The following is a 15,724-nucleotide window of genomic DNA, read 5'->3' on the forward strand; positions in this document are numbered from 1 at the left end:
TGTTTTTTAGCATATCTGAGACTAATTCATTGTCTTCGTTAGATTCTACTTCCAATAAATATCAAGAACACACATTGATATTTAGCTGTTCTTCATGCAAAAAAGTGTGAGATACAAGTTCTTGACTCATTGTGTTGGAAATTCAATCGAGATGACCTCAAAACTACAGTAAGTTACAATTGCAGATTTACACTTTATTTAAATGTTTTACATTGATCCTCTTTTTATATTCTTTAATTTAATATTACTAATACTTTGTATTTCTACAGCTGGAAGGTCTGCAATCTCATTTAAACATTATTATAAAAAAAGAAGAAGATGTGGTCCAAAATTGGGAAGACCTTGACGTCACTAAATGGACAGTCAAAGAACAATTAGAAGAACCAATCCAGAAAGACGGGCATGTATAACACACTATAAAATTATAATGTATATGTGTACAGATTTGTTTTTTAATACTCTATGTTCTATAACTTTGCAGTTCATCTTGTGGTCTATTCATGCTCAAGTTTATGGAATATTGGACTGGAGATGCACTTTCTCAACATATTACACAGGTATATATATTACTTTTCTTAAATGAATATAATAAGTTGATAACCTATTAAATTACTGGACATGTGGTAATATCGATTATTACCTTGCAGGAAAATATTAATCATTTTAGGTACAAGTTAGCCGGCATACTATTATGTTGGAAAACAAACACAGCAGTAATGATTCAGAGTGATGAACAAAGTCTTGCCGCTGAAGATAGTTTCAATGATATTACCATCTTGGAAAATCCAGAGATTCAAAAGGAATTCAAATCATCAGACTTATTATCAAGCGAAACGAAGTACCAGTCGTTGATGTCTGTTCTTTCAAAGATAAGTGGACATGAGTTAACAAGCTGCCCATGGACCATGAATGTTTCAATTTGTTCATACGAAAAAACATGTCTGATTACATCCACCAGATGAAGAAAATCAAAGGACCAATATCAAAGCATTATCTAGACTTGCAGTTTTGGGTATGATGATCTAACATTTGCTCTTTTTAATATACTCATTAAGTTATATTCAATGTTTTCTATAACTAATTTGTAATGCTGATTTAATATGTTAGATGATTATTGATTTTGGACGACATCCAAACTTCCGTAAAAAGTTAGATGAGGAACAACTAAAAGAGTCCATACGTAAATGGCCTGGTATTGAATACAGTGTTTCAAGATGCAAATCGGTAAGATGATTCACATAGGCCTCATAATGATATTGGTTTAAATTTCTTTTAACTATTAGCCTTTTGCAGATTCTTATACCAATAACTCAACTGAGCGGTGCCTTCATTTTGTTCATATTGAACCAAGAGACCAAAACAGTATACATTTTGGACCCTAATCCTCCTAATCCAATTTACAAGTACAATCCAAACGCGAAATATGTGAAGAAACTCCTATGCATTTCTGAATACTTACAAAAAGCCATGGCAAAAGCATGTCCTGGGTCTAGATGGAACGAAGATATTTTCTTATGGCGTCAAATTATTTTAACTGATATTCTCATTTACAATAGGTAAGCTTATTTTATTTGGTAGCTATTACTATACATGTTTGATTTCGACGAACATTATGTTGATTCATTGATTTTTTATTTGACTATAATTTGTGTCCTCAGGGAACTATCTGGTTATCTTGTTTCCATGTTCATGTCTGCATGGAAAGATGAAGAACGACAGATACCACAATTAAAGGTAAAAACATTAATATCTATATTACTTTTATATTTTATAGTTTTATCACTTATATGAAGCTTATATGTTAATTATTTTATTACAAACAGGATGCCTACGATCTCAGAAAGCATTTTTTGGGACAGCTATTGACTATCAACGAAAATAAATGTGAAGATAACTTATCTACCGGAGTTCAAGACCTCATTAGATGTATAAAAAACTCAGATTTAGGGATAGTCAAATATCTTCCTCATATTTATATAATGTAAACCATTTATGTACAATTAATACAGCACTTGAAAATGCTGAGTATCAGTCTAAAATATTTTCTTACCCTATGGCTCTGTGCTTTAGTTCATCCTCTACCTTTTTTTAATCTGTGAGAATCATTTGAATGGCTCCGGCCCATCAACAAACTGTTTAAATTTCTTTAATATCTGATAAAGAATTGCAGTACTGTAGTTATTTCTTTACTATGTCAAATTTCTCTCATCTATGGTGTTCTGGCCAACAATGCAGAGTCTTCACTCATGCTGTGTTATGTATAATAATATCTTATTGTCCTGTCCTGAAGATTATTTCAAAGAAGACACCTTGTCTTGCTTCATCTATGATTTATTCCAGATAAATCAATTTGGTAGACATGATTGCATCAGCTTGCGAAGATTGACACTTGTGGCTGTTTTTTTTTACTGCACATGTTTACCAAATCCATGGATCTGATGAACTCAATAACTGATCTCCTGTACCAGTGCTACATGTACCTTTGTTTGAAATTGAAAATCACTATATTATATTTTGGTTAGGCACATGCGTGTCGCACGTGCATATCGACCGGTAACGGTAAATATGTAAATGCCCCCTTCCTAACACACTTGAAATCGAGATGAAACTTGGTGGTGGAGCCGTGTTGAATTGAATTAAAGGGGTGTGCATAGTACCTGCACAAGAGGAAGCACAGATGGGCTCCATTCAACGTACAGTAGACTAGCACAGTACGAGTAGTTGATTTATTTATTGAGTTCTGCTGCACGGAAGCACAGTTCGTCCTCGTGACCGGCGGCCGGCGGCAACAACACGTGCGAGCAGAGCGAGCTGCGACACCAACCAAACAACCCACGAGAAACACATGCCGCGCTAGCTGTGTCGCGGTCCCCTGCTCCGGCCGGTCACTAGCTAGTTCGTTCGTTGCCGTCGACGACGACCGGTCGAGGGAGCGCCGCATGCGTGCGTCTCAGACCTCGCCGGACTTGGCGAACCGCCCCTTGATCCGCATCCGGCCGTCGGCGCGGGCCTTGCGCGATTCGTACCGGATCTGCTTGTCGAACCTGCAACGTGCGAGAGCAGCGAGCGACATGCATGAGAAAGGTGCCGACACGCGTGGCTACGACGACGGCTCGATCGCTCACCTCCTGTTCTTCCGCTTCTCCTTGTAGCGCGAGATCACCGTGCCGCGGTCGGGGTAGGCCACGTCGTAGCCGCCCTTCTTCTCCATCACCAGCTCCGGCACCAGCAGCGCCGGCGCCGTCGTGGCCAGCTGCGGCCGCGGGGCTGTCTCCGCGTCTGTCTTGCCGCTGTTGTCGACGTCGGCGGTGCCGCCGCCGCCAACCCCGCCGTGGCTGAGGGTGACGACGCTGGTGGGGCAGATCTCTGACATCTCCACGAACGAGGACAGGCACGGCTCGGCCGGCGCCGGCGCCGGAGCAGCGAGCTCGCGCGCCTGCTCCACCTCCTCCGCCCGGCACGCGTCGACGTCGCAGCCGGCCGCGATCCACGCTTCCTGCTCCTGTGACCAAACGAAACTATTGCAACTGAGGAGACGGCTGATCAAGCTGCTTCTTTCCGTTTGCAATGGCAACGTTGTACTGAAAGGGTTTGTCGGCAACTCACATTAAAACCAGAGTTCATAGACCACGCAGTTAAGTTGATGGCAACGGGCACAGTATGTCCCAGAATGGTCACTGTTTACGTCGCTGCTTTGCAACTTTCATAGTGGTTTTAAGCCCTTGTTTAGTGGTAGGAATTTGGATTTTGGAGCTACTGTAGTACGTCCGTTTTTATTTGGCAAATAGTGTTCAAACATGGACTAATTAGGCTCAAAACGTTCGTCTCGCAATTTCCCACCAAACTGTGCAATTAGTTTTTCTTTTCGTCTACATTTAATGCTCCATGCACGGGCCGTAAACATTCGATGTGACAGGTACTGTAGCAACTTTTTGGAAGTTGGGGTGGAACTAAACAAGGGCTAAAATGGAGAATTGCACATTTCAGGTGTTTGATTTTTTAGAAAATTTCAGACATAATCTTACATGATCAAAAGGAAACTCAAGAAACAATTCACTTTTTTTTTTCTTATATAGGAGTATAGCCGAACAACGACAAAATTGCAATGTTGATGGGATCCATTTGGCTTTAGTTTGGGTTAAATCAGAGTTAGCAGTACGTAGAGAAGTGACTGAACAGTGAACACCTCAGTGGAAGGCACTGCTGCGATGGTTGCTGCATCACGCCAGGCGGCGTCAGCGTCGAGAGCCCCGAAGTTGGCGTGTCCAATGGCAAGCTCCGGCGACGCCCATGGATGCAGCTGCTCGCCGTCAGCCGGCTCCATCTCCGCGAAAGCCGTCGCCACCGCCGCCTCCAACTTGGCGAGCTCCCCCAGCTGCCGGACAACCTCGTCAGCCATCTCACCGCCGGAGCTCCGGTTCTAGCTCGTTTCCCAGTCAGGCAGTCACCACATCAAGACAACCATTAGAGAAGAGGAAAAAGAGTTTTTTTTGTTTGTGTTTTGTCCGATAGTGAGCAGTCGCTGTTCTAGCAGGCCAGCAGCAGCAGCAGCACCGTACCTTTGGGGACGGCGGCGTGAGGAGCGGCTGGGGGCCATGGCAAGAGGTGGTGGGAACGATCACGTCCTCCAAGCGGAGCACCTGGGGCTCCTCCCAGGCGGAGGCGGGCCACCACCCGCCGTCCCCGGCCGCCGCCGCCTTCTCGTCGTACCCGGCGACGCCGAGGATGGCCGCGAGCTCGGCGATCGAGGGGCACCCGGCGTACCCTTCCACCGCGCCCCGGTCGTGGTGGAGCGGCTGCGGGTCGCCGCCATCCCGGTGCCGTCCCTCCTCCTCCGACCCAAAGTGGCAGTTGGCGCAGAGGAAGCTGCCGCCGGCGGCGGCGGTGGCGGTGGTGGCGCGGCAGCCGGCGCAGAGCGGCGCCCGGACGTGGCGGGTGGACACGGCGTTGGCGCCGTGCACGTGGCGGTCGCACGGCAGGCACAGCCTCGCGGAGTCGGCCCGGCAGTACACCACCGCCGGCAGCCTCGTGCAGGATTCGCACGCCGGCGCCTCCTTGCCACTGGCTGCGTCCGCGGCGGACGACATGGCTTCCACTTGCGACAAGACACAAGACCCGCGGGAACCTGGTTGACAGGAGGAATGCCAGCGCTATTTGCAGTGAGGAGGCACGGGATTTATAGCGCAAAAGGAGAGATGACGATCGAGACGTTACAGCTCGCACGATCACCCTCAGTCCTCACTCGTCGCTACTCTCTTCACATGACTCTTGTAGTCGCTTGTCGCCCGACGGTGGAGTGCAAGGCCTCTATGATTGATGGAGGCATGTCCAGCAAAACTACAAACATTTAATAGGCGGAAAAAGTCTACTTAACCCCCCACCTTTTATACATGGTCTACTTCACCCCTAAACTATGAAACCGTCTGTTTTACTCCCTGAATTTTTCAAAACCGTCTATCTTACCCCCGGACGGTTTTTGACAGCGGTTTTGCTACCGTAACAGTGGGTTTGAATTTTCTTTTTTTTATTTTCGGTGAATCTTTGAAAAATCACAGTAAATCATAGAAAAATCATAAAATAAATAATCTAATTTTGTTGGACTCCACATGAGTAGATCTATATAGCGAATATATAGTACGGTATGCTTTAGTACAATTTTTTTACTGTAACCTTAGATTAATTGGAAAATCTAATTTTGTCTGTAATTAATTGGAATAATTCATAGCTGCAGCTTCTATGGTCTAATTGTGGTGAAATTTTTATGGTACGTTAATTATTGTATGCTTGAACTATAGTAAAAATTTCGTACTTATTGGACTATGTATAACTTAGTTATAGATAAATTCTAATTAATTACAGACAAAATTGGATTTTCCAATTAATCTAAAGCTACAAAAAAAATTTGTACTAAAGCATACCGTATTATATATTCACTGTGTAGATCTACTCATGTGGAGTCCAATAAAATTAGATTTTTCATTTTATGATTTTTCTATGATTTACTATGATTTTTCAAAAATTCACCGAAAATAAATAAAAAAAAAAGAAAATTCAAAACCACCGGCACTGTAGCAAAACCGCCGCTGAAAACCGCCCAGAGGGTAAAATAAACGGTTTTAGAAAGTTCAGGGGGTAAAACAGACGGTTTCATAGTTGGGGGGTGAAGTAGACCAAGTATGAAAGGTGGGGATTAAGTAGACTTTTTCCTTTAATAGGCGCGCCGCGGTAGAGAGGAGAGTTGGGGGAGGTACAATACAACCTACCAGGCCGTTTGATACCAACTAAATTTATTAGACAAGCGTGGCTAGAAAATTTAAAGTTTCCTTTTATCGCATCTCAGAAAATCTTACTCCCTCTATCCGAAAAAGAACCAAACTGTATGTTACGTGTCAGTAAAAATAGTTCACGTTTGACCAAATTTATAGTAAATACTATTTATATTTATAGCTCCAAAATAATTTATTGTAAAAATATATTTCATAATTAATGTAATAATATTTATTTGATATCATAAATATTAATACTTTTTTTATCTAAAATTGATCGAACTTAAGATACAAAATCATGATACTGTGCTAGAATTGTATTTTTTTCTGGACGAAGGAAGTACTCCATTTTCTTACTCTATACACGTGAAGTCTATTTGTTTTGTCTAAGTTTAGTTGTTAACCAAACATTTAATAATCTAGTCAAACTTGTCTAAAATAAAACGTGGCTAGCAACCAAACATCCTCTAATTATTAGCTGCTAGTAAAAATTAGTCACACGTGATCTTAACAGGAGGGCTAACAACAGTCGGGTTACTTAAATAAAACTTTTACCATTGTTGCCCGGTAACAAAGAGTGCAAGACATCATGTGCAAAGCATAGAGGGAAGATGTGAGGATGACAGAACACTATCCTAAATAGAACATCAAAGATCAACTTCTTAACTCATCCTAACTCTAAATAGCAGACACTACTACGCAAAACTTAACCGAGGCGGACATTACAAACGCCTTGACCGAAAGGTCACGGTAAATAAATCTTTATCGAGGCGGTTGAAATGCCCGCCTCGATAAATCAAATAAAAAAAAGAAAGTCCATGAACAAGCCCAAGGAGCCCATCCACGGGCTCGCCGAGTCCATCCACACGCCGTCACCAGTGTTGTTGCACCCGCCACCGGAACCGGTCGCACCACCACAGGATCCGCGCCTCCAGAACCAGATCCGTCGCCGGGGGAGCACTGGTGGCCAGATCCAGCCGCTACACCACTAGATACGGTGTGGGGGGGAGGAGAGGCGCTGAATCTAAGGGAGAGGGGTGCCGCCGCCGCTGCCTGGAGGGTGGTGGAGGGCGTCCCCGCCGCAGGAGGCCCCATAGGCCGCCGAGGAGGGGAGAGAGGGAGGCACCGCCGCCGCCGCCGGGGCTCGGGGCTCAGGAGTGGGTGGGAAGGCGCTGCCGTTGCTGGGTCTCGGGAGAGGGAGGGAGTGGCACCGCCGAGGGGAGAGATGGAGGCACCGTGAAAGCTCTAGTTTGGTTTTGGTGAATTGATAAAACCCTAAGTGCTAACCTAGTTTATCAAGCGATCATGAGATAGGTAGCACATTCCAAGTGGTGAAGCAAATAAAGATCATGACATGATGATGGTGATGCCATGGTGATGATCAAGTGCTTGGAAGAAAGAGAAAAACAAAAAGCTCAAGACAAAGGTATAAATAGTAGGAGCTATTTTGTTTTGGTGATTAAGACACTTAGAGAGTGTGATCATATTTAGGTTCGATAGCCGTACTATTAAGAGAGGTGAAACTCGTATCAGAATGCAGTTATCAAAGTGCCACTAGATGCTCTAACTCATTGCATATGCATTTAGGATCTAGTGGAGTGCTAACACCCTTAAAAATGTTTGTGAAAATATGCTAACACATGTGCACAAGGTGATACACTTGGTGGTTGGCACATTTGAGCAAGGGTTAGTAACTTCACCGACGCCCTAGACAGAAAAGATGGAGGTCACTGTAAGTGACCGGATGCTGGTCTCTAAAGGACCAGCGTGTCCGGTCAGTAGCAGTAGAAAAAGCGCAGCATCGGTCATCGACCGGACGCTGGCGCTGAAACGACCGGACGCTGGCTGGCTGCGTTCGGTCACACTGACATGGTCGCACACAGAGGAGTCGCCGAGTGACCGGACGCTGGGTGTCCGGTCAAACATGACCGAACGCGTCCGGTCGTGAAAAATCATTTCTGGATGCTTACTGGAAACGACCGGACGCTAAGGTCCAGCGTCCGGTCACTTTGAGCTGCTGCGTCCGGTCGTCACTTGACCATTAAGATCGGGCGATCAACATTTGAAGAGGGGACACATGGCACGCATCGCGTGACTGGACGCTGAGGTCCAGCATCCGTTCGATATGACCGGAGCGTTCGATCACCCCGTGTTGTGCCCAGTGAAGGGATACAACGGCTCTATTTCATGGGGGCTTCTATTTAAGCCCCATGGCTAGCTTAAGCTCACACGCTTGGCCATTTGTATTGATATAGCAACCTTGTGAGCTTAGCCAAAGCCCTCCCACTCATCTCCATCATTGATTCATCATCTTTGTGAGATTAGGAGAGAATCCAAGTGCATTGCTTGAGTGTTTCCATCTAGAGGCATTTGGTGTTCGTGTTTTGCTGCAGGATTTGCTTATTACTCTTGGTGGTTGTCGCCACCTAGATGGCTTGGAGCAGCGAGGATCATCGAGCGGAGGTTGGTGATTGTCTCCGGCTCCGATCGTGGTGATTGTGAGGGGTTCTTGACCTTTTCCCGGCGGAGAGCCAAAAGGTACTCTAGTGGATTGCTCGTGGCTTGTGTGATCCTCATCTTGTGTTGGTTGTGCGGCACCCTATTGAGGGTTTGGCGTGTGATGCCAATTAGCGCGTAAACCTCCTAGTGAGTGAATCGCCACAACGAGAACTAGCTTGCCGGCAAGCAAGTGAACCTCGGTAAAAATCATTGTGTCATCATTTGATTTCGAGGTGATTGGTCTTCATTGTTATTCATTCTTGTGATTGATTGGCTCCTTCCTCGACACGGCGGTATAACCTTCTTGCTCACTCTCATTACATTACCGCAAACTAGTTGTCAAGCTCTTTAGTGTAGCTAGTTGTGAGAGCTTGTTAGTTTGGTTAGTGTGACTCTTTAGTTAGCTTTTGAGAGCATACTAACTTAGTGTAGTGTCATAGCTATTATGTGGATAGAAACTATATAAACTAGAATTGTGGTAGGTGGCTTGCTTTTTAGTAGGCTAGCGCAACACTTGCTTCGCCTCATAATTGTCTAACCGGTTTATTAAGTGTTGTTGTAGAATTTTTTTAATAGGCTATTCACCCCCCCTCTAGCCATTAGGAACTTTCAAGTGGTATCAGAGCCGAGGTCACCGTGATTTGAGGCTTAACAACCTTTGGTGTAAAAATGGCTGAAATCAACGACACAAAGAAGCCACCCCAATTTGATGGCACAAATTATCCTTATTGGAAGTCAAAGATGATCATATATATCAAGTCAATCAATAGAAAAGTGTGGAAGATGGTAGAAACCAAAATTGAGATTGATGATCCGGAGAATCCCACCGCGACCGAAGAAGTGCTTCTCTAAAACAATGACATTGCTCTAAGTGCCATTTATGATGCAATTGATGAGAGAACATTTGAGCAAATCAAGAATATTGAGATGGCTCATGAGGCTTGAAAGAAGGTGGAAGAATCATTTGAGGGCATTCAAGCCGTGAAGGGTGCAAAGACATACATTCTCAAAGAGAAGTTTGCAAGCTTCAAGATGAAGGAGGATGAGAGTGTGCCGGAGATGTTTCATAGGCTTCAAGTGTTTGTCAATGATCTCAAAGCACTTAGAGAAGAGGTGAAGGACAAGGACTTCTCTCACAAGTTCTTGAGATGCTTGCCTTCAAGATTTGGCACATTGGTCACTATTCTAGTAAGGAGTGGTTTGAACACCATGTCACCAAACCAAGTGTTGGGAGATATAATGACCGATGATATATATAGAGATGATGATGAGAAAGAAGAAAAGAAGAGGAAGAAAGATGAGAAGAAGGATGAGAAAAAGAAGAGCGTGGCATTCAAGGCCACATCATCCAAGGGCAAGGCAAAGCAAGAAACATCAAGCGAAGATGATGGCTCATGGGATGATGATGATGATGAGAAGATGGCACTCTTTGTCAAGAAATTTGGCAAGTTCATGATGAAGAAATGGTACCGTGCTAGAAGAAAGAAATCTTCATCCAAGAATAAGGAAGAGTCAAGAAGGTGCTTCAAATGTGGAAGCAAAGATCATCTTATTGCTCAATGTCCATACAATAGCGACAATGATAATGACAACAAAAAAAAACAAGAAGGAAAAGAAAGAGAAGAAGGGTGGTTCATATGTGGTCACTTGGGATAGTGATGCTTCCTCAAGTGATGATGATGATAGTGATGATGACAAGACCACCAAGAAGAAGGTACTTGCGAGCATTGCAATCAATGAGAAGCCTTCTCTCTTCGACACTCCATCGTGCTTCATGGCTAAGGCCACTAAGGTATAAATTTGTGATGATGGAAGTGATGAGGAACATGATAATGAAAATGAAAATAAAAATGAAAGTGATAGTGATGATGATGAACCTACTAAGGATAAACTATTTGACATGCTATAAGATGCTAAAGAACACTTTGACATTAAGAGAAGGGAATGCAAGAGCTTGAATAAGGAGGTAAAAGCCCTTAAGCAAGCCCTTGATGAGCTCAAACCAACTCATGAGGGGCTAGAGGAAGCCCATAAGAAGCTTGGGAAAGCTCACAAAAAGCTTGAAAAACTCATTCCTCTTTGCTTGATGAGCAAAATAAAAGGAAGCATGTTAAAACTTGCAATGTAGGCTTAACTTGTGATATAATTGATAAATCATTATCTATGCCTATCATTGTTCCTCCCGCTAACCCTTCTTGTAGTACTTCTACTTACACCTCATCTAGTAGTAATGGTCTCACTTGTGATGCCGTTCTAATGTTTGAGAATGAGAACCTCAAGAAGGAGGTCAATAAGCTCACTCACACCTTGGCCAAGGCCTATGGTGATGAGGACCGCTTGCTTATGTGCTTGGGTAGTCAAAGAGCTTCTCTCTATAAAGAGGGATTGGGCTATACCCCCAAGAAAGGCAAGACGACCTTTGCTCCTCACAAGACTAGTTTTGTGAAGAACAATGGTCGGTTTTGCACTAGTTGCAAGCAAGTTGGTCATAAAGAGCATGAATGCAAAAACAAGAGCAAAAATGCTAATGTATCCTCCATTAAGTTTGATTCTTTCTACATGCTTACTAGGGGTACAAACGGTGTGAAGGCTAAGTTCATTGGTAAACCATGGATGGGCTCAAAGAAGAAAGCCATTTGGGTACCAAAGAGCTTAGTGACTAACCTTCAAGGACCCAAGCAAGTTTGGGTACCTAAAAATAATTGATCTTCTTTTATAGGTCAATTACAAAGCCGGAGGAAGGCATTGGGTTCTTGATAGTGGGTGTACTAAACACATGACCGGTGATGTAAGAATGTTCAACTCAATCAACACCAATGGCAACGATGGTTATGATAGTATCACATTTGGTGACAATGGCAAAGGCAAGGTCAAAAGGCTTGGTAAGATTGTAATATCCAATGACATGAGCATATCCAATGTGTTGCTAGTAGAGAACTTGAACTTCAATTTGCTATCTGTGGCTCAATTGTGTGATCTTGGATTCAAATACATATTTGGGATAGATGATGTAGAGATCATAAGTGTAGATGGCTCTAATTTAATCTTTAAAGGCTTTAGATATGAGAATCTATACTTGGTTGATTTTAATACTAGTGAAGCTAAATTATCTACATGCTTGTTCACTAAGTCTAGCATGGATTGGTTATGGCATAGAAGGCTTGGTCATGTTGGAATAAAACATTTGAATAGATTGGTTAAGCATGACTTGGTTAGAGGCTTGAAAGATGTTGTGTTTGAAAAGGATAAGCTTTGTAGCTCTTGTCAAGCCGGCAAACAAATTGAAAACACCCATCCTAAGAAAAGCATGATGAGCACTAGTAAATCATTTGAGTTATTGCACATGGATTTGTTTGGGCCAACTCAATACACTAGCATTGGTGAAAACAAATATGGCTTTGTGATAGTGGATGATTACACTAGATACACTTGGGTATTCTTTCTAGTGGACAAAAGTGATGTATTTGCAACATTCAAATTATTTGTTAAGGGCATTCACAATGAGTTTGAAACAACCATCAAGAGAGTTAGAAGTGACAATGGTAGTGAGTTCAAAAACACTAGAATTGATGAGTTGTGTGATGAATTTGGAATTAGACATTAATTCTTAGCCAAGTACACTCCACAATCAAATGGCCTTGTTGAGAGGAAGAATATAACACTCATTGATATAGCAAGGTCTATGCTTAGTGAGTATAATGTGAGTCAATCTTTTTGGGCCAAAGCTATCAACACGGCTTGTTATTGTAGCAACCACCTCTATTGTCACCCATTGAAAGAGAAGACACCATATGGGCTCTTGAATGATAGAAAGCCAAACATTGTATATTTTTGGGTCTTTGGTTGCAAATGCTATATCTTAAAGAAAGGCACTAGATTGGGCAAGTTTGACAAGAAATGTGATGAAGGATTCCTACTTGGTTATTCCACTACAAACAAAGCATATAGAGTTTGGAATTTAGATAGTGGCACTCTTGAGTAAGTTCATGATGTTGAATTTGATAAAACCAAGGGTTCACAAGTAGAGAATGAGAACTTGGAAGATATTAGAGGCATTCAACTTTCAAATGCTATGAAGAACATGGATGTTGGTGAATTGAGGCCTAGGCAAGTGAATGATAATGAAGATGATCAAGTGCAAGTGCTCTCTAACTCAAATGTGCAAGATGATACAAATCAAGTTAGTACAAGTGACTCTCATGATAATGAACAAGATCAAGTGGCTAGTACATCATCTCAACCCAATGATCAAGCAAGTGCAAGAAATCAAGTTTCAATCCTCCAACCAACCAATATTGCAAGGGATCATCCATTGGACACTATCATTGGTGATATTTCAAGAGGTGTGCAAACTAGATCAAGATTGACTTTATTTTGTGAGCATTTCTCATTTGTGTCATCCATTGAACCAAAGAAGATAGATGAAGCACTGAAGGATGTTGATTGGGTGAATGCTATGCATGAAGAATTGAATAACTTCACAAGAAATCAAGTATGGGAATTGGTAGAGAGACCAAAGGGACACAATGTGATTGGAACTAAATGGGTCTTTAGAAACAAGCAAGATCAAGATAGGATAGTAGTAAGGAATAAAGCAAGATTGGTAGCACAAGGCTATACACAAGTTGAAAGTCTTGACTTTGGAGAAATATATGCCCCGGTTGCTAGATTGGAAGCAATAAGAATCTTGCTAGCCTAAGCTTGTGCCCACAACATCAAGCTCTATCAAATGGATGTTAAGAGTGCATTTCTCAATGGTTACATCAATGAAGAAGTATATGTTGAGCAACCTCCCGGTTTTGAAGATGATAAGAAGCCCGACCATGTGTACAAGTTGAAGAAGACATTGTATGGCTTGAAGCAAGCACCTAGAGCATGGTATGAGAGATTGAGGGACTTCTTACTCTCTAAAGGGTTCATAGTGGGCAAGGTTGACACCACTCTTTTCATCAAGAAGATTGGAAAAGATTTATTTGTGTTGCAAATCTATGTAGATAACATCATATTTGGATCAACCAATCAAGATTTTTGTGATGAGTTTGGAAAGATGATGGCTAATGAGTTTGAGATGTCCATGATTGGAGAGTTAAGTTACTTCCTTGGTCTTCAAATTAAGCAATTGAAGAATGGTATATTTGTGAGTCAAGGCAAGTATATCAATGACATAATCAAGAAGTTTGGCATGAGTGATAGCCAAGCTATTAGCACACCAATGAGAACAAATGACAGCTTGGATAGTGATGTAAGTGGAAATATGATGGATCAAAAATTGTATCGGTCTATGATTGGAAGCCTACTCTATGTGACTGCATCAAGGCCGGATGTCATGTTTAGTGTATGCATGTGTGCAAGATTTTAATCCTCACCAAGAGAAAGTCATTTGAAGGCTACAAAAAGAATATTGAGGTCCTTGAAGTATACACAAAATGTTGGTTTGTGGTATCCCAAAGGAGCAAAGTTTGAGCTAGTTGGTTACTCCGACTCGGATTATGCGGGATGCAACGTTGAAAGAAATAGCACCTCGGGCACATGTCAATTGTTGGGAAGATCACTTGTTTCATAGTCATCAAAGAAGCAAAATAGTGTTGCATTATCAACCGCCGAAGCCAAATACATATCCGCCGGTAGTTGTAGTGCACAAGTACTTTGGATGAAGGCCACTTTGAGTGATTTTGGAATCAAGTTCAAGAAAGTGCCATTGCTATGTGACAATGAGTGTCATCAAATTGACCAACAATCCAGTTCAACATGTAAGAACAAAGCACATTGATGTCCGCCACCATTTCATAAGAGATCACCAATAAAAAGGGGACATTTGCATTGAGAGTGTAGGCACCGAAGATCAACTTGCCGATATATTCACCAAGCCATTGGATGAGAAAATGTTTTGCAAGCTAAGGAATGAGTTGAACATATTGGATTTCTTAAATATGTGTTGATGCACCCCCCCACTCATATGACATGCCTCTCCTTCGAGCAATCCAAGGTAAAAGTTGATTGGCATGGCATACATCCTTGCTAAGGACTTGTTTAGTGCATCTAGACATCTTTCACATTTAATAGGCTCATTTATGAAAATCAAATGAATTTGATGATTATATGGTACCACTATTGCTTCTATGCTTATTTTGATCTAGTGGTAGCATATGACATGTTTGTGGGCTTGTAAACCTAGTGTTTGATCTAAAAAATGAGCTCTAACTGTTTAACTCAACATGGTATAAGATAACCATTGTTTGGAGGTGTGAAGAAACTTGTCCTTGGATCAAACAGAGTTAAATATCTTTGGCAAATGATCTAGATTAAACCAAATTTGGAAAAATGATCCTCACCCCATTGATTGACATTGATAATCTCAACCTATCTATATTTTGAACCTTTGTGGTCATTGATGACAAAGGGGGAGAAAAACAAAGATATTAGTGATATTAGTATTATTAGTATATAGGGAGAAAAACAAAAAGATATATTAGTGTACTAATATGGTGAAAAGACAACAAAGGGGAGAATTTGAAATAGGGGGAGAGATATGATAAAGGAAATGGATCAAATTAAAATTTTTGAGCACACAAGTAGGGGGAGCAAGCTCATGAACTTGTATGGTACATTTGAAAATGAATTTTATATGTTTGCTTGCATGGCATAAGTTTTAAATTTCAATATCCATGCTTGTGTGGTGTATGCTAGTTGTAGGTTTGAATGATGAAATGAAAATCTAGCATGCATAGGTTATCTAGTGATTTCATTTCTAAGTGCTTTCAAGTGGTATCTTGCTAACCATGGTGCTAAGGATGGTATAATGGTGCACTCCGATAGGTATCATGCTTCAAAGATTCATTTTTTATACCTTAGCATCATTTGGTAGACATTGTCTCCTATAGTTCCTATCTAAGCATATGTGCAAGCTACAATCCAAACTCTTAGCACATATGTAGGGGGAGCAATTGCTACCATTTGGG

The 15,724-nt window shown here is 42.0% G+C and overlaps 1 protein-coding gene across 1 annotated transcript; it reads right to left on the reverse strand.

Annotated features, from left to right (window-relative positions):
- Positions 1–2,704: 2,704 nt before the first annotated feature.
- Positions 2,705–5,296, reverse strand: LOC136547412 (zinc finger protein CONSTANS-LIKE 13-like). Its single transcript, XM_066539363.1, has 4 exons — positions 4,560–5,296; positions 4,187–4,420; positions 3,126–3,502; positions 2,705–3,044 (listed from the first exon to the last, which is right to left on the reverse strand). The coding sequence occupies exons 1-4, from the start codon at positions 5,085–5,087 to the stop codon at positions 2,951–2,953; spliced, it is 1,233 nt and encodes a 410-aa protein (XP_066395460.1). The 5' UTR covers positions 5,088–5,296; the 3' UTR covers positions 2,705–2,950.
- Between the last annotated feature and the right edge of the window lie 10,428 nt (positions 5,297–15,724).

This window comes from Miscanthus floridulus, chromosome 3 (genome assembly GCF_019320115.1).
Source record: "Miscanthus floridulus cultivar M001 chromosome 3, ASM1932011v1, whole genome shotgun sequence".
Lineage (NCBI taxonomy): Eukaryota > Viridiplantae > Streptophyta > Magnoliopsida > Poales > Poaceae > Miscanthus > Miscanthus floridulus.